The sequence below is a fragment of the Oncorhynchus tshawytscha genome, linkage group LG06 (genome assembly GCF_018296145.1).
Source record: "Oncorhynchus tshawytscha isolate Ot180627B linkage group LG06, Otsh_v2.0, whole genome shotgun sequence".
Classification (NCBI taxonomy): domain Eukaryota; kingdom Metazoa; phylum Chordata; class Actinopteri; order Salmoniformes; family Salmonidae; genus Oncorhynchus; species Oncorhynchus tshawytscha.
The window spans coordinates 35416241-35437569 of record NC_056434.1 but is presented as its reverse complement, the minus strand read 5'-3'; the positions used below and the strand labels follow the sequence as shown (position 1 = coordinate 35437569).

The window sequence follows — 21329 nt, the reverse complement described above, 5'->3', positions numbered from 1 at the left end:
GGAGGTTTGCCAGTTCTCTGGGGGAAAAGTCCTGGAGGAAGTGAGCTGGCAACCGTTGCGTTGCTGGCATCAAATCCTAGATGCCATTGTAAGGCGTTGTGCCCTTGAGCAAGGCACTTAGACCCCCACAACAACAGTTCCCCGGTCCCCAATGTGTCACCCTCTCGCACCTCTCCAAAACCTGTATGTATGCGTGTGTGTCTTTCGGAGAAGTAACATTTTGGTTGGAACTTGTGGGCAATTGAACAATAAAGTGTTATGCCAGGTCTGGCCAGCAGAGGGCATAAACTACATGTAAATACTTGAAGCTTTTCTACCTTTCAATGTCCTTTACTCTCTTTGGTCAGACATATTCTCAGATATTAGAGTCTACATAGTATACAGTGGTTTCCTTTCCTTGTCTCCTCTCATCTGTACTGATCTAAAAAATAATAATACAATAAACCCCCCCAGTTCAGAGTGGATGGACAGGAGATGTAGCCTAGCTGAGGAGTAAAATGTTGTCAACGATGACTCCAATTTAAACATTTTTATTGATCAAAAGGATTATTTATACAGGTAAATCCCATTTACATTGATCTACACAAGTTCTAAATTATACAAACATTTTATTTGCATTTCCATCAGAAAATTACAGCAATATTTCCATAAATATATATTACATTATAGGCCTACAAGCAAAAGATTAACTAGAGCAGGTAGAAACATGTTTTCACAGAATGTGTCGTAGTTTTGTTTTTCATTTGTTGTGGGGGAAGGGGGGGGGGGCAGATAGTGGTTATGTACTGTAGGTAGGCTAGGTTAGGCGTGAGGTAGAGCGGGCAGACTTTGGGGTTAGACTGGGTATCTACAATGGAAAGGGCTGAGTTCCTCTAAAGTCAATAGGATGTAGAGAGATGACCCGTCATTACTAAAATGTGCAGTAGGTCTCTGTGGTAAACCTGTGTCAGCATGGGGACCATCTGTTTACAATTAGCTGGGTGACTTTTATTTGTCATTTCTGTCCTGTGGCAGAAGATGGCTCAATGACAGACAGGTTATGAGGTGATTGTGGCTGGGACTCAGTTTAAAAGAAGATAAAATAGCTATCATTATCGAAATATTACCCTTCGTGTCCCCCGCCTCCAGCGCACAGCCATCTGCCCGCTCATTAGGCGGGATTAGGCTAGATTGACGAGGGCGGCAACAATACATAAAACCTCACATAATTCTGCCCCAAAACAATGACAATTTCTCTCAACCAGTGGGATATTTAGGTGATCGCTGATTCCACCCTGTGATAAGCAGTGCCCACTTTGTCAAAGGTAGGGGCGAACAATATTTTGCTTCCTCATTCCCAGCGTGCCTCTCCAGGGTGCTGTTGGAGAGACTCATCGCTGCAGCGCTCCACCAACGTTCCGTCAAAAAAAAGAATCGAACATAAATCATGTAGCAGATATAAGATATGGTAGATAGGGTATGTAGCCATTTCTGTAGGCCAAGGAATGGAGATATAAAACGTAAGACAATGTAATGAGACGGACACTTTTTTTTACATCATGTAGGTTTCTCCGATCAAATTGCCTAACTAACCTAAATGGTGCTAAATCTAATAAAATATGTGCTGTAATTTTAACAAACAACATATCCTAAAAACAGGACAGGTCAAACAAAGTAAAATGGACAAAATGGAATGGACAATCACAGCTGTTGTCCAGGAGTTTCACCCCTTTGTCATGATCAATGGTTTAAAGTTTGTATCTGTACAAGCTGGTCATAGTGAAAAAGAAAATCATTCTGCTTTCCCCGCCGTGTAAACACATTGCAAACAGGCTCACGATAACTCCTGATAAAGTTGAGTAGCTGATATACAGAATTTAAATAGCCAAATTGATTATTCACAGGAATCAGGACTAATAAAGCCAATACAACAGCCTGTTTTTACAAATGGTGGTCCTACCACATGAATGAGCATTTATAAAATTCCATTGTGGCTGACATGGTAGGCTACACCCCAGTAAGCACGAGCCAACGTCTTTTGATGTCTTTTTTTAATTTTAAAGGGTAGGTTTACCACATAGATGGACATTCATAAAATTCAATTTCAGGCTACACCTCAGTAAGCAATGACCGACGGCGACGCCTTTTGGACATTTTTTTGGGGGGCAGTCTGGACCAGCCTTGATTGCCACAGACATTGGTTTTTGGTCCGGTCCAGACCAAATCTGAACAAATCATAGACGTCTATGTTTGGTTCAGATTTGATTTCAACGTCCACAGACATACATTTATGGACCAGCCTTGATTTGAGCCAAACATAGACGTCTATAAATGACCTCTTTTCAACTTTAATTTAAAACCAAAAATGTACCTGAATTCAACGTCCGGAAAATACATATTTTTCAACGTCCAGAAAACACGCCTTTTCAACATCCTGGAAAATATGTATTTTAAACATACGAAAAATACATTTTCACCTTTTATTCAGAACCTACATTTACCCTAACTTCAACGTCTAGAAAATACTTATTTTCAATGTCATTTTGCTTACGGGGATTATTCTAGTTTTGCAGGGGGCAGCATTTTTTGGTTTCCCCTAGGGCGGCAGAACGGAAAGGACCAGCTCCAGGGTACTTCTTTCTCACCTCCCCAAACTGTTTAAAATGGGATCAGATTGACATGGCATTGTCCAATGAGGTTGTAGAGTAAGCCCAAGCACGTGCATGTCTTTGTGCACAGCTGCAGGGGCTCGAGAGCAATTACGCGATGACATAGTACACAACTTTTATGGAGCGCCTTTAACATACAGCGGTTCTAAAATGTTTACTTCTCTGTGAATATTTCATACTGGCCAGCAACAGCACAAAATTATCCCAAGCATCTTGTTTTTACCCCAAATGTTTATTCTAAAGCAGGCTTTTAAATAACAATAATTAAAATAATAAAACATACAACATTCTGGCTTAATAGGTAGGCAATTTACATTATCAATGGCATAATTATTAAAAACATAACAGAGACTTCTAAATCCTATAAAAATGTATTTAACCTGATTTAAAAATATATTTTTCAAAACCTCCAGTTATTTCCTTATAGAAACACTGTCTTAAATATTCTGCACCTGTGTTTTTGCTCTTCCATGAACCCAAGTGAAAAAAGCTCCAGAATAGTAAAAGCTCTACAACACAGTGTTTAGTTCTAGGTAGTTTCAACAGTACTGTCACTAGTATGATCACTAGTAGCTCTTCTAGGTCTTTAAGTGCATCTTGGCTGATTCAAGTCCTTTCAGTTCAGTGGTTGGTTGGCTGGCTATTGGTTGCTTCCAAACCCTTCCAGACCATAGAGGGAGAAAGGGAGGACATATGACTGCTCCCAAAGTCTACGATTGGTTAAAGTGTGTCCCAATATTATGCCATACCCTTATGTAGCTATGTCCTCTAGCTTTTAGACTACCAGTCTTTCACCAGTGGTGAGTCTGACCACACGACAAAGTCTAGGAGAGTGGCATGTGAGGTTACAGGGCCTGTCCTCCTTTTCTCCCTCCTTCCTTTCTATCATCCTGTCTTCCTTCCCAGTCCAGAGCTCTCTTCCCCCTCTGCCTCTGACTGGGAAACAATTCAGTGTCCTCTCTCACTCCATCAGTCATCGGTCGTCGGTCTGTCTGTCGGTCTGCAGCTGGGCAGGGGGTCACCGGGGAGGGGCGACCTTTGGCCTGCCCCTTGCCCCAGTGCACGTTGGGAATGGTCAGACACTTCCTGAAGTGCTCCAGCTGAGCCTGTAGCCTCTCTCTCTCATCTCTCACCCTCTGTCTCTGACTCACCAGCTCCTAGAGAGAGAAAGAGAGGGATGGGAGCAAGAGAGAGATAAAGATCGAGAGCGTCACTAAAAGTGAGAGTGGGGGTGAACAAGCACATCAGTGTAGACAGAAACAGACAGTCAGAGTGCTGATCAAGCTTTACTTTCCACTTTTAGATCATAATAAATAAGATTGTATGGACAGATCCTATATCAGCACTCCTACTATGAGACACTGTGTATATGTGGACTTCGAGGACACTTTGTGCATCTATGCGCCTTGAGGTTCTTACCGCCATGCTGTGTGAGAGTTGTTCAGCTGTCAGACTGAGAGTGTAGTTCTGAGTCTCCAGCCTCCGGCACTGACTGTGAAGAACCTGTCTCTCCATACTCCGCTCTGAGAGAGAGGGTAAGAGAGATATAGAGAGTGCGACAGGAGGGTAAAGGGAGACATGGGGTCATAGAGGCAGAGAGAAGAAGACCGATAGAGAGAGCGGCATAGAGGGTGAGAAAGTGAGTGTGTGGGGGGGACAGCAAGTGAGACAAAAACATAAAAAACAAACATATTTGTAGATGAAACAGGTGTATTTTTATTTGACTCATCCCAAATAAAGTCCAAAGGTAAACGCACCATCCACATACTCCTGATACGCCTCAAAGACTGACTCTATGCCCCTCCACTTCCTAGGGGCTTCTCCCTCCTCCTCCTCCTCCTCCTCCTCATCCTCTTCCTCTGACAGCTCATCACGTACGTCAAGGTGTACATGGTGGGCTGGAGAGGGGTAAGGGTGATGCCCGTTGGTGGGGTGTAGGGATGTGTTGAGGAGGACTGGTCTCTTCAGTGGGGGGATGTTGTAGGGCACTGAGGGCTCAGACTTTATACTGGACTCTGGAACGCAGGTGGAGCCACTCAGTGTCTTGTGGGTAGACTGCAACACAGACTGGTGGAAGTCCTTCGGGATGAATCTTTCCCAGGTTATGTTCTGCCCGTTCTGCACAGCCAGGGGCACCTTCTGTTGAGGATGATGGCCAGGGTGGCCTCCTCCATCCTGGAGGCACTGGAGCCTCTTAGCTGGGTGACCTCCACCCAGTCCTTTCCTGTTTGGGTCGGGGGCCAGGGGAGGCGGTTGGCTGGGTGGAGGGGTGGATGGTTTTAGTGGGTCTGTATGGAGGTTGTTGGGGTGGTGGGGGTAGGAGGGCGAGGGGCTTGGGGAGTCTTGGTAGTGGAGTCCGTTTGATTCGCCTGATAACATAAACATAAACGCAGTATAAGGATCTCATGGGTGTTACCCTTTGTGTGTGTGTGTGTGTTTGTCTTACCAGTTGCGGAAACAAGGGGGCTTCTACAGAGGGGTAATGGGTTGTATCTGATGGTGTCCAACGTCACACTCTTCAGCTTTATAGCCTTCAACAACCCCTCCATCTTCTCCTTATCTAGAGAGAGAGGGGGCGTGTGGGGGATGGGACGGACGGACGGACGGGGGAGGGTGAGAATGAGACTGATTTAGACCTGGAACACCAATTAATTATCAGGTAGAAAAGAAAACCAGCAGTACTCTTGACCTCTTCGAGCAAGATTTGAATACCCCTGGGATATAGCATTACAGTACACTAGAGTGTAGTGGTTAGGGGTTGGAGAATAAGAGCTAGGGTGTAGTGCATAGGGGTTAGTGTAGTGTTTGTTACCTCTCCTCTGCTGGTTGGTCACATGGGACAGGCTGAACATGTTGAGGAAGTGTTTCTTGTCCTCCAGGTGAGGGGAGCAATTCATCTCCTCTGGGGTGAGAGTGGTGCAGAGGGTGGGAGCGGGTGCCGCAGGATGCGGAGAGGTCTTCCTCTTGCCTCGTCCTGCTGGAGGGGAGATGCTGCGCTCTCTCAACATCCTCCTCCTCTTCCTCCTCTTCTGATGAAGCAGCTGGTCACGATGGGCCAGCGTGGTCAGGCCACAGACACGCAGGAAACACACCTTCTACAAAAAAAACAGATTACAGAGAACGGACAATCACACAACATTATAGTAAGGACGTGGCGGTTCTTAAGTGTGTGGCAGTTACCTCTGAGGATGTGTCCAGTTTTAACGGGGGCTGCTCTGCTACCCTTCTGAGGTGGGCCCTCACTTCCTCCTCATCACTGTCATCATACCACTCATCTAGATCATAGTCATACCCTGGGGGAGAGAGAGATGGAGAGAGAGTGAGGGAGAGAGAGAGTGAGAGAGCACCGACAATATTTATGTTAAAGACCACACCAGATCTCGTCTCATACACCCCTCTCCTCACCTCCCTCTCTCTTATATCCCGTCCCCTCTCTTCTTACCTCCTTCCCTGGCCTCTCTCCTCCTGCTCTCCTCCAGGTCCAGCTTGCTGACCAGCCTGCGGTACTGCTGGAGGATCTCATCGTACACCACTGGGTTCTGAGGCTCCTGGCCTGGCCGTTCAGACCTCTGGAGGTCCATGGAGGGAGATGGGGAGCTGGCGTGGTGCTGGACCCCTAGGTTGGAGCTGGGGCTGGGGGAGGAGACGGACAGCGAACCACTCTGGTGGAGGTGGTTATGGTGGTGGAGACTGTGAGTGGATCTTTCAAGCTCAGCCCAGCCCCAGAGGCCAGGCTCCTGCAGAATGGGTCCCCTGACAGACGAGAGCCTCTCTGGGTCCTTCCCCCTCTTCCTGCACCCATCCTCCCCCCTCTCCCAGCTGGGGGACCGCTCGATTCTGGTCAGATCAGGAGGGGAGCGAGATGGAGGAACAGGGGAGTCAAACCTGAAACGGGGGTCTGGGGGGGTCTCAGTGAGGGAGGCAGGGTTCCAGAGGGTGGTGGAAGGGGCAGGGGGATGGGGGAGGAGGTGAGGTTTGGGTGAGATGAGTGGAGGCGGGGCTCCTCGGTGAGGTTGAGATTCTCTGTTGCCTGTGTCACGTTGGCTGGCGTTGGATCTGTGAAGACAACAAACACAATGTAGTCACAAACACACACTGGGTTTTATCCAAGTTGACCTTGATGATGCAGCCAATTTAAAAGTAGATGTCAGCAGAGTAGAGAGAGTACTGACTCGGGGGATACTGTAGTGTTATCAAACAAACACACACACACAGGTCAACCCCACTTTTCTCAACTGCTTGTTCCTTGATTAAACACTGACCTGTAGCTGTCTCTCCTAGGCTCCACCCCTTCCCCAGGTGGCCACACCTCCCTCTCCTGTCCCTGCCTGCGTTGACGTGCCAATCTGCGCTCGTCCCCATTGGCCTGTTGGAGCATCATGGCAGAGAGCAGTGTTCCATGGAGCCCCCCGGAAGAGGCTGAGGCAGTGTGTCTGTTCCCCATCTGAGAGGGCACCAGGCTGGGCATGAGGTGAGGGGCTGACTGGAGGCCTGGCTGTAGATGTTTAGGTACTGGGAGGGCAGGGAGGGTGGGCTTATCTGGGGAAAATAGATGAGTTATTACAATGAATGCTTCATTTTATTTTAGGAACACACTTTGAAATACATTATGGATGTTATAATGTATGATATTGATGGCAATCAGGCTCTACTTAAAAGATAAATCTCTGGTCCATAATTAACGGGAAATCAACCAATCAATGTGTGTGTATTGCGTCTATACTGTGTGTGTGTGCATGTATCTGTGTGTGTACACCGTACCCAGTCTGTTAGGTGTCAGCCTCTCCCCAGGTCTGACCCTGTCCTCCGGCAGAGCCGTGAGAGCCTTCAGCCCAGCAAGGTACTGGCTCTTCACCGCTCTCACCATCTGTCTCTCCCTCTCTCTCTCCCTCTGCCTATCCTTCTGTCTTTCCATCTCTGTCTCCCTCTCTCTCTCCCGCTCCCTCTCTCTCTCCCGTTCAAGCTCTCGCTCCCTCTCTCTCTCTCGTTCATGCTCTCGCTCCCTCTCTCGTTGGCGAAGCTCTTCCTCCATCTGTATTCTGTGGGGAGGTCAAAAAATACACACACACACACACACACACACACACACACACACACACACACACACACACACACACACACACACACACACACACACACACACACACACACACACACACACACACACACACACACACACACACACACACACACACACACACCAAGGACACAGGGGAGAGAGAGGGTGAGAGATGCAACACCCACCATGGGGCAGATTAACCACACACTGTTTAACACACACACCTATGCACACACACGCCCAAGCAGGCACACACACACACACACACCATATTAGACATAAACAGCATGAGTGAGCAAGAGCAGATGAACAATTAATAGGTAACCACAGGATGAACACACACACACTGATGTGGGTATTGGTGTGTGTTCGTGATGTGTCTATGGTAGCATGGTGGGGTGTGTTCTAAAAATATAACAGTCAGCAACCTGTGCCTTTCCTGCAGAGAGATGTGTGTTTGTGTGCATGTATGAGTGTAACACCTTTCAGCCAGTGTGATGTGTGGGAAGGTGCAGGTGTGTGTGTGTGTGTCTTATACGTGTGTGTGTTACTGTACCTCTCAGCCAGTGCACTGTGTGTGTGGCTGAACTCCCCAGGGTAGCGTGCCCCAGGCAGTTGCATGTGGAGGGCAGAGGGGTGGAGGTGAGGGAAGGCCCCCCCTGCTGGTACAGAGTAGAACTGAGACCGTAGTGCAGAAAGACACAAAGACTCCTCCATCCTGGAACACACAGGGACAAGTGGAAAAGAAGGAGGGAGAAAACGAAAACAGTAAGGCACACTTTGGGGTTCAGTCGCGTTTGTACAGCTCATCCTGGAAACACAAACACACAGGCTGCTGCAAACCCCTGTCTCCCTGTGTCCCTGTCTGTCTTTTCATCTTTCTGTCTGCCTGTCTCTGGGTCTCTGTCTCCATATCTGCAAAAAAATGACTCTGATAATTGCAGAGCCAGACTGAGGTAGGCAGGGTGGTCTGTAGAATGACTGTGTAGGTGGTGGAGGTAGGCAGGGTGGTATATAGACTGACCTGTGGAGGTTGTGGAGGGAAACAGGGTGGTCTATAGACTGACCTGTGTAGATGGTGGAGGTAGGCAGGGTAGTTATAGACTGACTTGTGTAGGTGGTGTTGGTAAGGTGGTCTATAGACTGGCCTGCATATGTGGTTGAGGTAGGCAGGGTGGTCTATAGACTGACTTGTGTAGATGGTGGAGGAAGGCAGGGTAGTCTATAGACTGACTTGTGTAGATGGTGCAGGAAGGCAGGGTAGTCTATAGATTGACTTGTGTAGGTGGTGTAGGCAGGGTGGTCTATAGATTGACCTGTGTAGGTGGTTTAGGCAGGGTGGTCTATAGATTGACCTGTGTAGGTGGTTGAGGTAGGCAGGATGATCTATAGACTGTCCTGTGTAGGTGTCAGGGTAGTCTATAGACTGACATATGTAGGTGGAAGAGGTAGGTATTGTGGTCTATAAACTGATCTGTGGAGGTGGTGGAGGTAGGCACGATGGTATAGACTGACCTGTGTATGTGGTGGAGAAAGGCAGGGTCGTCTATAGACTGACCTGTGTAGGTGGTGGAGGTAGAGTGATCTATAGACTGACCTGTGTAGATGATGTACACAGGGTGGTCTATAGACTGACCTGTGTTGGTGGTTGAGGTAGGCATGGTGGCCTATAGACTGACCTGTGTAGGTGGTAGAAGTAGGCATGGTGGTCTATAAACCTACCTGTGTATGTGGTGGAGGTAGGCAGGGTGATCTATAGACTGACTAGTGTAGGTGGTGGAGGTAGGCATAGTGGTCTATAGACTGACCTGTGTAGGTGGTGTAGGCAGGATGGTCTATAGACTGACCTGCTGAGGTAGGCAGGGTAGTCTATAGACTGACCTGTGTAGGTGGTGGAGTTGGGCAGGGTGGTATATAGACTGACTTGTGGAGGAAGGCATGGTAGTCTATAGAGTGAACTGTGTAGGTGGTATAGGTAGGGTTGTCTATATACTGGCCTGTGTTGGTGGTGGAGGTAGGCTTGGTGGCCTATAGACTGACCTGTGTAGGTGATGGAATTGATATGCTGGTCTATAGACTGACTTGTGTAGGTGTTGGAGGTAGCCAGGATGGTATAGACTGAGCTGTGTATGTGGTGGAGGTCGGCAGGGTGGTCTATCGACAGACCTTAGTTGGTGGTTGAGGTAGGCAGGGTGGTTTATAAACTTACCTGTGTAGGTGGTGGATGTAGGTATGCTAGTCTATAGACTGTCCTGTTCAGGTGGTGGAGGTAGGCCCGGTTGTCTATAGACTGACCTGTGTAGGTGGTGTAGGCAGGATGGTCTATAGACTGACCTGTGTTGTTGGTGGAGGTAGGCATGTTGGTCTATAGACTGACCTGCTGCAGTAGGCAGGGCAGTCTATAGACTGCAGTTTGTAGGTGGTGGAGTTAGGCAGGGTGGTATATAGACTGACCTGTGTTGGTGGTGGATGTAGGTATGCTGGTCTATAGACTGACCTGTGTAGGTGGTGGAATTGGTATGCTGGTCTATAGACTGACCTGTGTAGGTGTTGGAGGTAGCCAGGATGGTATAGACTGAGCTGTGTATCTGGTGGAGGTTGGCAGGGTGGTCTATCGACTGACCTTAGTTGGTGGTTGAGGTAGGCAGGGTGGTCTATAAATTGACCTGTGTAGGTGGTGGATGTAGGTATACTAGTCTATAGACTGTCCTGTTCATGTGGTGGATGTAGGCAGGATGGTCTATAGACTGAGTTGTGTAGGTGGTGTAGGTAGGTATGATAGTCTATAGACTGACCCGTGTAGGTGGTGGAGGTAGGCATGCTGGTCTATAGACTGACCTGTGTTGGTGGTTGAGGTAGGCAGGATAGTCTATAGACTGACATGTGTAGATGATGTAGGCAGGGTGGTCTATAGACTGAACTGTGTAGTTGGTGTATGCAGAGCGGTCTACAGACTGACCTGTGTAGGTGGTGGAGGCAGGCAGGGTAGTCTATAGACATGTGTAGGTGTTGGAGGTAGCCAGGATGGTATAGACGGACCTGTGTAGCTGGTGGAGGTAGGCAGGCTGGTCTATAGACTGACATGTGTTGGTGGTCTACAGACAGAACTGTGTAGTTGGTGTATGCAGGGCAGTCTATAGACTGATCTGTGTAGTTGGTGGAGGTACACAGCGTGGTCTATAGACTGACCTGTGTAGGTGGTGGAGGTAGGTAGGGTGGTCTATAGACTGGCCTGTGTAGGTGGTATAGGCAGGGTTGTCTCTAGACTGACCTGTGTAAGTGGTGGAGGTAGGCAGGGTGATCTATAGACTGAGTAGTGTAGGTGGTGGAGGTAGGCAGGGTGGTCTACAGAATAACCTGTGTAGGTGCTGGAGGTAGACAGGATGTTATAGACTTACCTGTGTATGTGGTAGAGGTTGGCAGTGTGATCTATAGACTGATATGTGTTGGTGGTTGAGGTAGGCAGGGTAGTCTATACATGGACCTCTGTATGTGGTGGATGTAGGTATGCTAGTCTATAGACTGTCCTGTTCAGTGGTGGAGTTAGCCAGGATGGCATAGACTTACCTGTGTAGCTGGTGGTGGTAGACAGGGTGGTCTTTAGACTGACCTGTGTAGGTGGTGGGGATAGGTTGGGTGGTCTATAAACTGACCTGTGTAGGTGGTGGAGGTAGGCAGGGTGGTCTATAGACTGACCTGTGTAGGTGGTGGAGGTAGGCACGGTGGTCTATAGACCGACCTGTGTAGGGGGTGGGGATAGGTAGGGTGGTCTATACACTGACCTGTGTAGGTGGAGGTAGGCAGGGTGGTCTATAGACTGACCTGTGTAGGTGGTGGGGATAGGTTGGGTGGTCTATAGACTGACCTGTGTAGGTGGTAGAAGTAGGCAGGGTGGTCTATAGACTGACCTGTGTAGGTGGTGGAGGTAGGCAGGGTGGTAGTAGGCAGCAGCAGCAGTAACGTGGGCAGCAGTGGTGGGGTCGAGCCCCAGGGGCAGCGAGCGCAGGCGGAGGTCATCTGAGGTGGCGAAGGGGCGTAGTCCTCTTAGGTACTCCTCTTGGACCGCCCCTGAGTGAACTGCAGGTTGTACCAGACCAGGTAGACTACAGGAGGGGGAGGAGTTGGGGATCAGATTGCAAATTGGAGTTAAAGGAGGTGTATGCGTTTTAAGCAAGTATAGAGACATGTGTGTGTGTGTGTGTGTGTGTGTGTGTGTGTGTGTGTGTGTGTGTAGGCATCCAGGTGATAGAGTGGCTCACCTGAGGCCCTGTAGTCGCCGGTCCTGCATGACAGAGCTGGGGGTGAGGGTGAAGGGGTAGGATGGGTGAGCCAGGATGTGAGGAGAGAGGACAGGATGAGCCCCTTTCTCCTGAGGAAGGCTGGGCTCAGACCCCACAGGCTCCCTACTCACCCCCAGAACACCCAACTCAGCCTGACAGAGAGAGAGGGAGAGACAGCAGGAGAGAGACAGAAAGACAATCTTTGTTTGGCAAAAAAGTTCCTACCCACAACATGTGGAACTTCCATTTATGGACATTTTTCAAGTCAGGATTTGTCCCTTAATGTTGATCTATCCATAGCATCCTAACGCTGTCACATCCTAGCTAATCCAACCACCCACTCTGTTTTCAGCAAGCATCGCTGACTCACATGCCAGTAATGCTCTCATCGTTACTTTGGCACCTTTGTCATATCTGTTCGCCATTCACACACACACACACACACACACACACACACACACACACACACACACACACACACACACACACACCTTCTTCTTGGTCAGGTTAGAGACTCACACGTTAATAGCTCTAAGAGCCTTGAGGCAGGGAGGGAGAGCGAGAGGAGAAAGGATGGAGAGTAGGGTAGAGGAAGGAGAGTAGGGTAGAGGAAGGAGAGTATGGTAGAGGAAGGAGAGTAGGGTAGAGGAAGGAGAGTAGGGTAGAGGAAGGAGAGTATGGTAGAGGAAGGAGAGTAGGGTAGAGGAAGGAGAGAAGAGGGGGGAAAGGGAGGGGAGATGACCTCTCAGCTGCGAACTAAAAGCCCACCCGGGTGGAGAAGTGCTTCTGATATGTCAGAGGAAGTCTAGATCAGGGCAGGAGGGGACATCCTAAAACTCATCCTCCCTATACTACACCCTTCATCTTTCTCTGCTGTCTACCTCTCTCCATAAAGTATAAACATTCACTCACTCATTCACTCACTCCACCAAACTACTCCCTCACATGAGTAACCTTGCTGAGGACTTGTATTAGCTCCCAGTGCTAATGCCTAGTGTTGGATAATAAAGTCTAGGTTCACTCCAACAACCAGGGTTTCTGGCTGCAGCAGTGAAATCTCTGTGCTTTGAATATCTTTGACTATCTCTCTCAGGGAAATCAGATTCACACCAGGCTTTCCAATAATGATCAAACACACTCCAGTCTCTTTCTGGTCTCTCTTTGGTCTTTGGTCTCTGATCTCTGATCTCTCTCTCTGATCTCTCTCCCTAGTCATTATCGCCTCTCTCTGGTCTCCATCCACCGTTGTAAAGAGGAGGATCAAGGGACAAAGCATGCTTGTGTCTGCGTGTGTATATATGTATGTGTGCGTGTGCACGTGTGTGTGTGTGTTGGGGTTATCCGGTGCAGAAAAAATTGCAGCAGCTCCCAGAACACACCTTGACCCCTGGCCTTACAGACACAGGACAAGCTGTCCTTATTGGTTGAACTGGATGTACTCTGACTGAATGTGAAGCACCTGCTACATCAATGTACCGGAAGTCAAAACATCACATCCTTTCAATCTTTAACTTCCTTCATACTCCCTTTTATTTATCCCCTCTCCCCCTTTCTTTTTCAGTCTGTCCCACTCCCTCCCCTCTCTCTGTCCCACTCCTCTCTCTCTCTCTCTCTCTACCTCTCTCTCTCTACCTCTCTCTCTCTACCTCTCTCTCTCTACCTCTCTCTCTCTACCTCTCTCTCTCTACCTCTCTCTCTCTCTCTACCTCTCTACCTCTCTCTCCTCTCTACCTCTCTACCTACCTCGCTCTCTCTCTACCCGCTCTCTACCTACCTCTCTCTCTACCCCTCCCCTCTCTCTCTCTCTACTTTCCTCTCTCCCCCACTCTCTCTCCATCTCTCCCCCCTCTCTCCCCCACACTCTCTCTCTCTCCCCAACTCTCTCTCAACCCCTCCTCTCTCTCTCCCCCAACTTTCTCTCTCCCCCATCTCTCTCCCCCACTCTCTCTCCCCCACTCGCTCTCTCCCAATCTCCCTCCCCACTCTCTCTCCCCCACTCTCTCTCCCCCACTCTCTCTCTTTCTCTCTCCCCCACTCTCTCTCCCCCACTCTGTCCATTTCTCTGCATCTTTAACCCTCACTCTCCTTGCTCTCTCTTTCTCTCTTCCGCTGACCCCTCTCTGAATAGGAGCCCCAGGGTAGGAAGCCGAGCCAGACAGACTGCTCTTTGTGAGGGGGAAAAAGGCTGCTCAGGGGGCTAACCCCTGGATTGTTTAGGGGGCTTGGTTCCTCACTCCAGCTTAAATACAAACACACATACACAGAGGGGTCTTGGGACAAAAGCAAATGTACACAAAGCTCCCTCAAACTACACACACACACCACACACACACAATCCGGAAATATAACAATTGGAGACAGCGTCTACAGCTACTGCTTTTTCTCTCCAGTATGGGCCCACTGGGTGACTCCCTCTTTACCCTCTCTCTCAGAGAGAAGCAGAGATGGGGACAGAAATAGAGATGAGAGGGACGGGTGATTTTGACACATTGACTTGGATAAACGTTGGGACTATTTCTTTAATGGTGGAAGTGGTAGCAGGTGGGGTGGGGGAAAGACAGAAAAAGACAGAGAAGATAAGAGGGAGAAAAAATTAGAAAGCGAGAGGGAGATGACTCCATGGCTCATTGACCCCCTATATAACCTTGTCAGGAAAAGAAGGGAGAAGGGGTAGATAAAGAGATAAAGACAGAGTAAAGTGGAGGAGTGAAGAGAAGAGTTCTAAGGTTCTGTGTGTGTTTTCTTACCTGGCGCCCTTCTCCTCTCCAGAGAATGCTGCCGCTCTTGGTGGGAGTGGGGGCGATAGTGACTACAGAAGGGGTGGAGGGAAGGCCGTGTCCCCGAATTGGGGTCTGGAGTGGTCCTGACAACCCCCTCTTAGGAGTGTTGACTGGAGAACTGAGACTGGTGGCTGGAGAGGAGACTGGAGACTCACTATTGGGAGAAGAACCTAGGGGGGAGAGAGAGAGAGAGGGGGATTTCACAACAAAGAGGCCATCAGAAAGCCATTACTATAAAAATTAGATGTCTCACTAATCAACACAAGCATGCACACGCACGCACATAGACACACAAAATCAGCTAATGGGGCTCATCCACAGAGAGAGAAAGAGAGAGGAAGAGGGAGAGAGATGCCAGAAAAACAAATGGAAGAGAATTGTGAAAGAGAGAGGGATAGTATAAAGGAGTTAGTATAAGGGATAGGCAGGGAGAGAACGAGAGAGTGAGTGGGAGTGAAAGAGAAGGAAAGAGAGGGTGAGAGAGTCAGTGGGAGTGAGAGAGAAGGAAAGAGAGGGTGAGAGAGTCAGTGGAAGTGAGAGAGAAGGAAAGGGAGGGTGAGAGTGAGAGAGAAGGAAAGGGAGGGTGAGAGTGAGAGAGAAGGAAAGAGAGGGTGAGAGAGAGAGAAGGAAAGAGAGAGAGAAGGAAAGAGAGAGTGAGAGAGTGAGTGGGAGGGAGAGAGAAGGAAAGAGAGGGTGAGAGAGAGAGAGAAGGAAAGAGAGAGTGAGAGAGTGAGTGAGTGGGAGGGAGAGAGAAGGAAAGAGAGAGAGAGAGAGAGAGAGAGAAGGAAAGAGAGAGTGAGAGAGTGAGTGTGAGGGAGAGAGAAGGAAAGAGAGAGTGAGAGAGTGAGAGATAAGGAAAGAGAGGGTGAGATAGTGAGTGGGAGTGAGAGAGAAGGAAAGAGAGGGTGAGAGAGTGAGTGGGAGGGAGAGAGAGGAAAGAGAGGGTGAGAGAGTGAGTGGGAGGGAGAGAGAAGGAAAGAGAGGGTGAGAGAGTGAGTGGGAGGGAGAGGGAAGGAAAGATGGTGAGAGAGTGAGTGGGAGGGAGAGAGAAGGAAAGATGGTGAGAGAGTGAGTGGGAGGGAGAGAGAAGGAAAGAGAGGGTGAGATAGTGAGTGGGAGTGAGAGAGAAGGAAAGAGAGGGTGAGAGAGTGAGTGGGAGTGAGAGAGAAGGAAAGAGGGTGAGATAGTGAGAGAGAAGGAAAGAGAGGGTGAGAGAGTGAGAGAGAGAGAGAGAAGGAAAGAGAGGGCAAGAGAGTGAGTGGGAGTGGGAGTGAGAGAAGGAAAGAGAGGGTGAGAGAGTGAGTGGGAGTGGGAGTGAGAGAGTGAGTGGGAGGGAGAGAGAAGGAAAGAGAGAGTGAGAGAGAAGGAAAGAGAGAGTGAGAGAGCGAGTGGGAGAGAGAGAGAAGGAAAGAGAGTGAGAGAGTGAGAGATAAGGAAAGACAGGGTGAGAGAGAAGGAAAGAGAGGGTGAGATAGTGAGTGGGAGTGAGAGAGAAGGAAAGAGAGGGTGAGATAGTGAGTGGGAGTGAGAGAGAAGGAAAGAGAGGGGGAGAGAGTGAGTGGGAGGGAGAGAGAAGGAAAGATGGTGAGAGAGTGAGTGGGAGGGAGAGAGAAGGAAAGAGAGGGTGAGATAGTGAGTGGGAGTGAGAGAGAAGGAAAGAGAGGGTGAGAGAGTGAGTGGGAGGGAGAGAGAAGGAAAGAGAGGGTGTGATAGTGAGAGAGAAGGAAAGTGAGGGTGAGAGTGAGTGGGAGTGAGAGAGAAGGAAAGAGAGTGAGAGAGTGAGTGGGAGTGAGAGAGAAGGAAAGAGAGTGAGAGAGTGAGAGATAAGGAAAGACAGGGTGAGAGAGTGCGAGAGAAGGAAAGAGAGGGTGAGATAGTGAGTGGGAGTGAGAGAGAGGAAAGAGGGTGAGATAGTGAGTGGGAGTGAGAGAGAAGGAAAGAGAGGGTGAGAGAAGGAAAGATGGTGAGAGAGTGAGTGGGAGGGAGAAAGAAGGAAAGATGGTGAGAGAGTGAGTGGGAGGGAGAGAGAAGGAAAGAGAGGGTGTGATAGTGAGAGAGAAGGAAAGTGAGGGTGAGAGTGAGTGGGAGTGAGAGAGAAGGAAAGAGAGAGAGAGTGAGTGGGAGTGAGAGAGAAGGAAAGAGAGTGAGAGAGTGAGAGATAAGGAAAGACAGGGTGAGATAGTGAGAGAGAAGGAAAGAGAGGGTGAGATAGTGAGTGGGAGGAGAGAGAGGAAAGAGGGTGAGATAGTGAGTGGGAGTGAGAGAGAAGGAAAGAGAGGGTGAGAGAAGGAAAGATGGTGAGAGAGTGAGTGGGAGGGAGAGAGAAGGAAAGATGGTGAGAGAGTGAGTGGGAGGGAGAGAGAAGGAAAGAGAGGGTGAGAGAGTGAGTGGGAGGGAGAGAGAAGGAAAGAGAGGGTGTGATAGTGAGAGAGAAGGAAAGAGAGGGTGTGATAGTGAGAGAGAAGGAAAGAGAGGGTGAGAGTGAGTTGGAGTGAGAGAGAGAGAAAGAGTGAGTGGGAGTGGGAGTGAGAGAGAAGGAAAGAGAGGGTGAGAGAGTGAGTGGGAGTGGGAGGAGAGAGAAGTAAAGAGAGGGTGAGAGAGTGAGTGGGAGGGAGAGAGAAGGAAAGAGAGAGTGGGAGAGAGAGAGAATGAAAGAGAGTGAGAGATAAGGAAAGACAGGGTGAGATAGTGAGAGAGAAGGGAAGAGAGGGTGAGATAGTGAGTGGGAGTGAGAGAGAAGGAAAGAGAGGGTGAGATAGTGAGTGGGAGTGAGAGAGAAGGAAAGAGAGGGTGTGATAGTGAGAGAGAAGGAAAGTGAGGGTGAGAGAGTGAGTGGGAGTGAGAGAGAGGGAAAGTGAGGGTGAGAGTGAGTGGGAGTGAGAGAGAAGGAAAGAGAGGGCAAGAGAGTGAGTTGGAGTGAGAGAGAGAGAAAGAGTGAGAGAGTGAGTGGGAGTGAGAGAGAGGGAAAGAGAGGGTGAGAGAGAGAGAGAAGGAAAGAGAGAGTGAGAGAGTGAGAGAGAAGGAAAGAGAGAGTGAGAGAGTGAGAGATAAGGAAAGACAGGGTGAGATAGTGAGAGAGAAGGAAAGAGGGTGAGAGAGTCAGTGGGAGTGAGAGAGAAGGAAAGAGAGGGTGAGATAGTGAGTGGGAGTGAGAGAGAAGGAAAGAGAGGGTGAGATAGTGAGTGGGAGTGAGAGAGAAGGAAAGAGAGGGTGAGATAGTGAGTGGGAGTGAGAGAGAAGGAAAGAGAGGGTGAGAGAGTGAGTGGGAGTGAGAGAGAAGGAAAGAGAGGGTGAGAGTGAGTGGGAGTGAGAGAGAAGGAAAGAGAGGAGATAGTGAGTGGGAGTGAGAGAGAAGGAAAGAGAGGGTGAGAGAGTGAGTGGGAGTGAGAGAGAGAGAGAGAAGGAAAGAGAGGGTGAGAGAGTGAGTTGGAGTGAGAGAGAGAGAAAGAGAGTGAGAGAGTGAGTGGGAGTGAGAGAGAGGGAAAGAGAGGGTGAGAGAGAGTGGGAGTGAGAGAGAAGGAAAGAGAGGGTGAGAGTGAGTGGGAGGGAGAGAGAGAGAAAGAGAGGGTGAGAGAGAGTGGGAGTGAGAGAGAAGGAAAGAGAGGGTGAGTGAGAGAGAGGGAAAGAGAGGGTGAGAGAGTGAGTGGGAGGGAGAGAGAAGGAAAGAGGGGGTGAGAGTGAGTGGGAGTGAGAGAAAAGGAAAGAGAGGGCAAGAGAGTGAGTGGGAGTGAGAGAGGGGGAAGGAAAGAGGGTGAGAGAGAGTGGGAGTGAGAGAGAAAGAAAGAGAGGGTGAGAGAGTGGGAGTGAGAGAGAAGAGAAGAGAGGGTGAGAGAGAGTGGGAGAGAAGGAAAGAGAGGGTGAGAGAGTGAGTGGGAGTGAGAGAGAGAGAAAGAGTGAGAGAGTGAGTGGGAGGAGAGAGAGGGAAAGAGAGGGTGAGAGTGAGAGAGAAGGAAAGTGAGGGTGAGATAGTGAGTGGGAGTGAGAGAGAGGAAAGTGAGGGTGAGAGAGTGCAAGAGAAGGAAAGAGAGGGTGAGAGAGTGAGTGGGAGTGAGAGAGAGAGAAAGAGTGAGAGAGTGAGTGGGAGTGAGAGAGAGGGAAAGAGAGGGTGAGAGTGAGAGAGAAGGAAAGAGAGAGTGAGAGAGAAGGAAGGAGAGAGTGAGAGAGTGAGAGATAAGGAAAGACAGGGTGAGATAGTGAGAGAGAAGGAAAGAGAGGGTGAGATAGTGAGTGTGGGTGAGAGAGAAGGAAAGAGAGGGTGAGATAGTGAGTGGGAGTGAGAGAGAAGGAAAGAGAGGTTGAGATAGTGAGTGGGAGTGAGAGAGAAGGAAAGAGAGGGTGAGAGAGTGAGTGGGAGTGAGAGAGAAGGAAAGAGAGGGTGAGAGTGAGTGGGAGTGAGAGAGAGGGAAAGAGAGGGTGAGAGAGTGAGTGGGAGGAGAGAGAGAGAGAAGGAAAGAGAGGGCAAGAGAGTGAGTTGGAGTGAGAGAGAGAGAAAGAGAGTGAGAGAGTGAGTGGGAGTGAGAGGGTGAGAGGGTGAGAGTGAGTGGGAGGGAGAGAGAGAGAAAGAGAGGGTGAGAGAGAGTGGGAGTGAGAGAGAGGAAAGAGAGGGTGAGAGTGAGTGGGAGGGAGAGAGAAGGAAAGAGAGGGTGTGATAGTGAGAGAGAAGGAAAGTGAGGGTGAGAGAGTGAGTGGGAGTGAGAGAGAGAGAAAGAGAGGGTGAGAGAGAGGGAAAGAGAGGGTGAGAGTGAGTGGGAGTGAGAGAGAAGGAAAGAGAGGGTGAGAGTGAGTGAGAGAGAAGGAAAGAGAGGGCAAGAGAGTGAGTGAGAGAGAGTGAGTGGGAGTGAGAGAGGGACAGAGAGGGCGAGAGAGTGAGTGGGAGTGAGAGAGAAGGAAAGAGAGGGCAAGAGGGTGAGTGGGAGTGAGAGAGGGGGAAAGAGAGGGTGAGAGAGTGAGTGGGAGTGAGAGAGAGGGTGACAGAGTGAGTGGGAGGGAGAGAGAGAGAAAGAGAGGGTGAGAGAGTGGGAGTGAAGGAGAAGGAAAGAGAGGGTGAGTGAGAGAGAGGGAAAGAGAGGGTGAGAGAGTAGGAAAGAGAGGGTGAGAGAGTGAGTGGGAGTGAGAGAGAGAGAGAAGGAAAGAGAGGGCAAGAGAGTGAGTTGGAGTGGAGAGAGAGAGGGAAAGAGAGGGTGAGAGAGGGTGGGAGTGAGAGAGAGGAAAGAGAGGGTGAGAGTGAGTGGGAGGGAGAGAGAGAGAAAGAGAGGGTGAGAGAGTGGGAGTGAGAGAGAAGGAAAGAGAGGGTGAGTGAGAGAGAGGGAAAGAGAGGGTGAGAGAGTGAGTGGGAGGGAGGGAGAGAGAAGGAAAGAGGGGGTGAGAGAAAAGGAAAGAGAGGGCAAGAGAGTGAGTGGGAGTGAGAGAGGGGGAAGGAAAGAGGGTGAGAGAGAGAGAAAGAGAGGGTGAGAGAGAGGGAGGAGAGAGAAGAAAAGAGAGGGTGAGATAGTGAGTGGGAGTGAGAGAGAGGAAAGTGAGGGTGAGAGAGTGCGAGAGAAGGAAAGAGAGGGTGAGAGAGTGAGTGGGAGTGAGAGAGAGAGAAGGAAAGAGTGGGCAAGAGAGTGAGTTGGAGTGAGAGAGAGAGAAAGAGAGTGAGAGAGTGAGTGGGAGTGAGAGAGAGGGAAAGAGAGGGTGAGAGAGAGTGGGAGTGAGAGAAGGAAAGAGAGGGTGAGAGTGAGTGTGAGTGAGAGAGAGAGAAAGAGAGGGTGAGAGAGAAGGAAAGAGAGGGTGAGAGTGAGTGGGAGTGAGAGAGAAGGAAAGAGAGGGCAAGAGAGTGAGTGAGAGAGAGTGAGTGGGAGTGAGAGAGGGACAGAGAGGGCAAAGAGAGTGAGTGGGGTGAGAGAGAAGGAAAGTGAGGGTGAGAGAGTGAGTGGGAGTGAGCGAGAGGAAAGAGAGGGTGAGAGAGTAGGAAAGAGAGGGTGAGAGAGTGAGTGGGAGTGAGAGAGAGAGAGAAGGAAAGAGAGGGCAAGAGAGTGAGTTGGAGTGAGAGAGAGAAAGAGAGTGAGTGGGAGTGAGAGAGAGGGAAAGAGAGGGTGAGAGTGAGTGGGAGGGAGAGAGAGAAAAAGAGAGGGTGAGAGAGAGTGGGAGTGAGAGAGAAGGAAAGAGAGGGTGAGTGAGAGAGAGGGAAAGAGAGGGTGAGAGAGTGGGAGTGAGAGAGAGAGAAAGAGAGGGTGAGAGAGTGGGAGTGAGAGAGAAGAAAAGAGAGGGTGAGAGAGAGTGGGAGAGAAGGAAAGAGAGGGTGAGAGTGAGTTGGAGTGAGAGAATGAAAGAGAGGGTGTGATAGTGTTAGAGAAGGAAAGTGAGGGAGAAATAGTGAGCGGGAGTGAGAGAGAGGAAAGTGAGGGTGAGAGAGTGCGAGAGAAGGAAAGAGAGGGTGAGAGAGTGAGTGGGAGTGAGAGAGAGAGAAGGAAAGAGAGGGCAAGAGAGTGAGTTGGAGTGAGAGAGAGAGAGAAAGAGAGTGAGAGAGTGAGTGGGAGTGAGAGAGAGGGAAAGAGAGGGTGAGAGAGAGTGGGAGTGAGAG

At 49.6% G+C, this 21329-nt stretch overlaps 1 protein-coding gene across 2 annotated transcripts in view; it reads right to left on the bottom strand.

Moving 5' to 3' along the window:
* Nucleotides 1–730: 730 nt before the first annotated feature.
* The window catches only part of LOC112252482 (genetic suppressor element 1), a 66361-nt gene continuing 45762 nt past the window's right edge, over nt 731–21329 (bottom strand). For both annotated transcript variants that reach the window (XM_024423731.2, XM_024423730.2), the window contains exons 3-15: nt 14735–14937; nt 11967–12139; nt 11616–11810; nt 8264–8425; nt 7410–7687; nt 6911–7187; nt 6091–6704; nt 5829–5941; nt 5461–5743; nt 5095–5208; nt 4406–5017; nt 4068–4171; nt 731–3805 (exon numbers count right to left, since the gene is read on the bottom strand). In XM_024423731.2, coding sequence (XP_024279499.1) covers nt 3494–3805; nt 4068–4171; nt 4406–5017; nt 5095–5208; nt 5461–5743; nt 5829–5941; nt 6091–6704; nt 6911–7187; nt 7410–7687; nt 8264–8425; nt 11616–11810; nt 11967–12139; nt 14735–14937 — 3440 coding nt within the window. In that variant the 3' untranslated portion in view covers nt 731–3493. The remainder of the gene's footprint in view (nt 3806–4067; nt 4172–4405; nt 5018–5094; nt 5209–5460; nt 5744–5828; nt 5942–6090; nt 6705–6910; nt 7188–7409; nt 7688–8263; nt 8426–11615; nt 11811–11966; nt 12140–14734; nt 14938–21329) is intronic.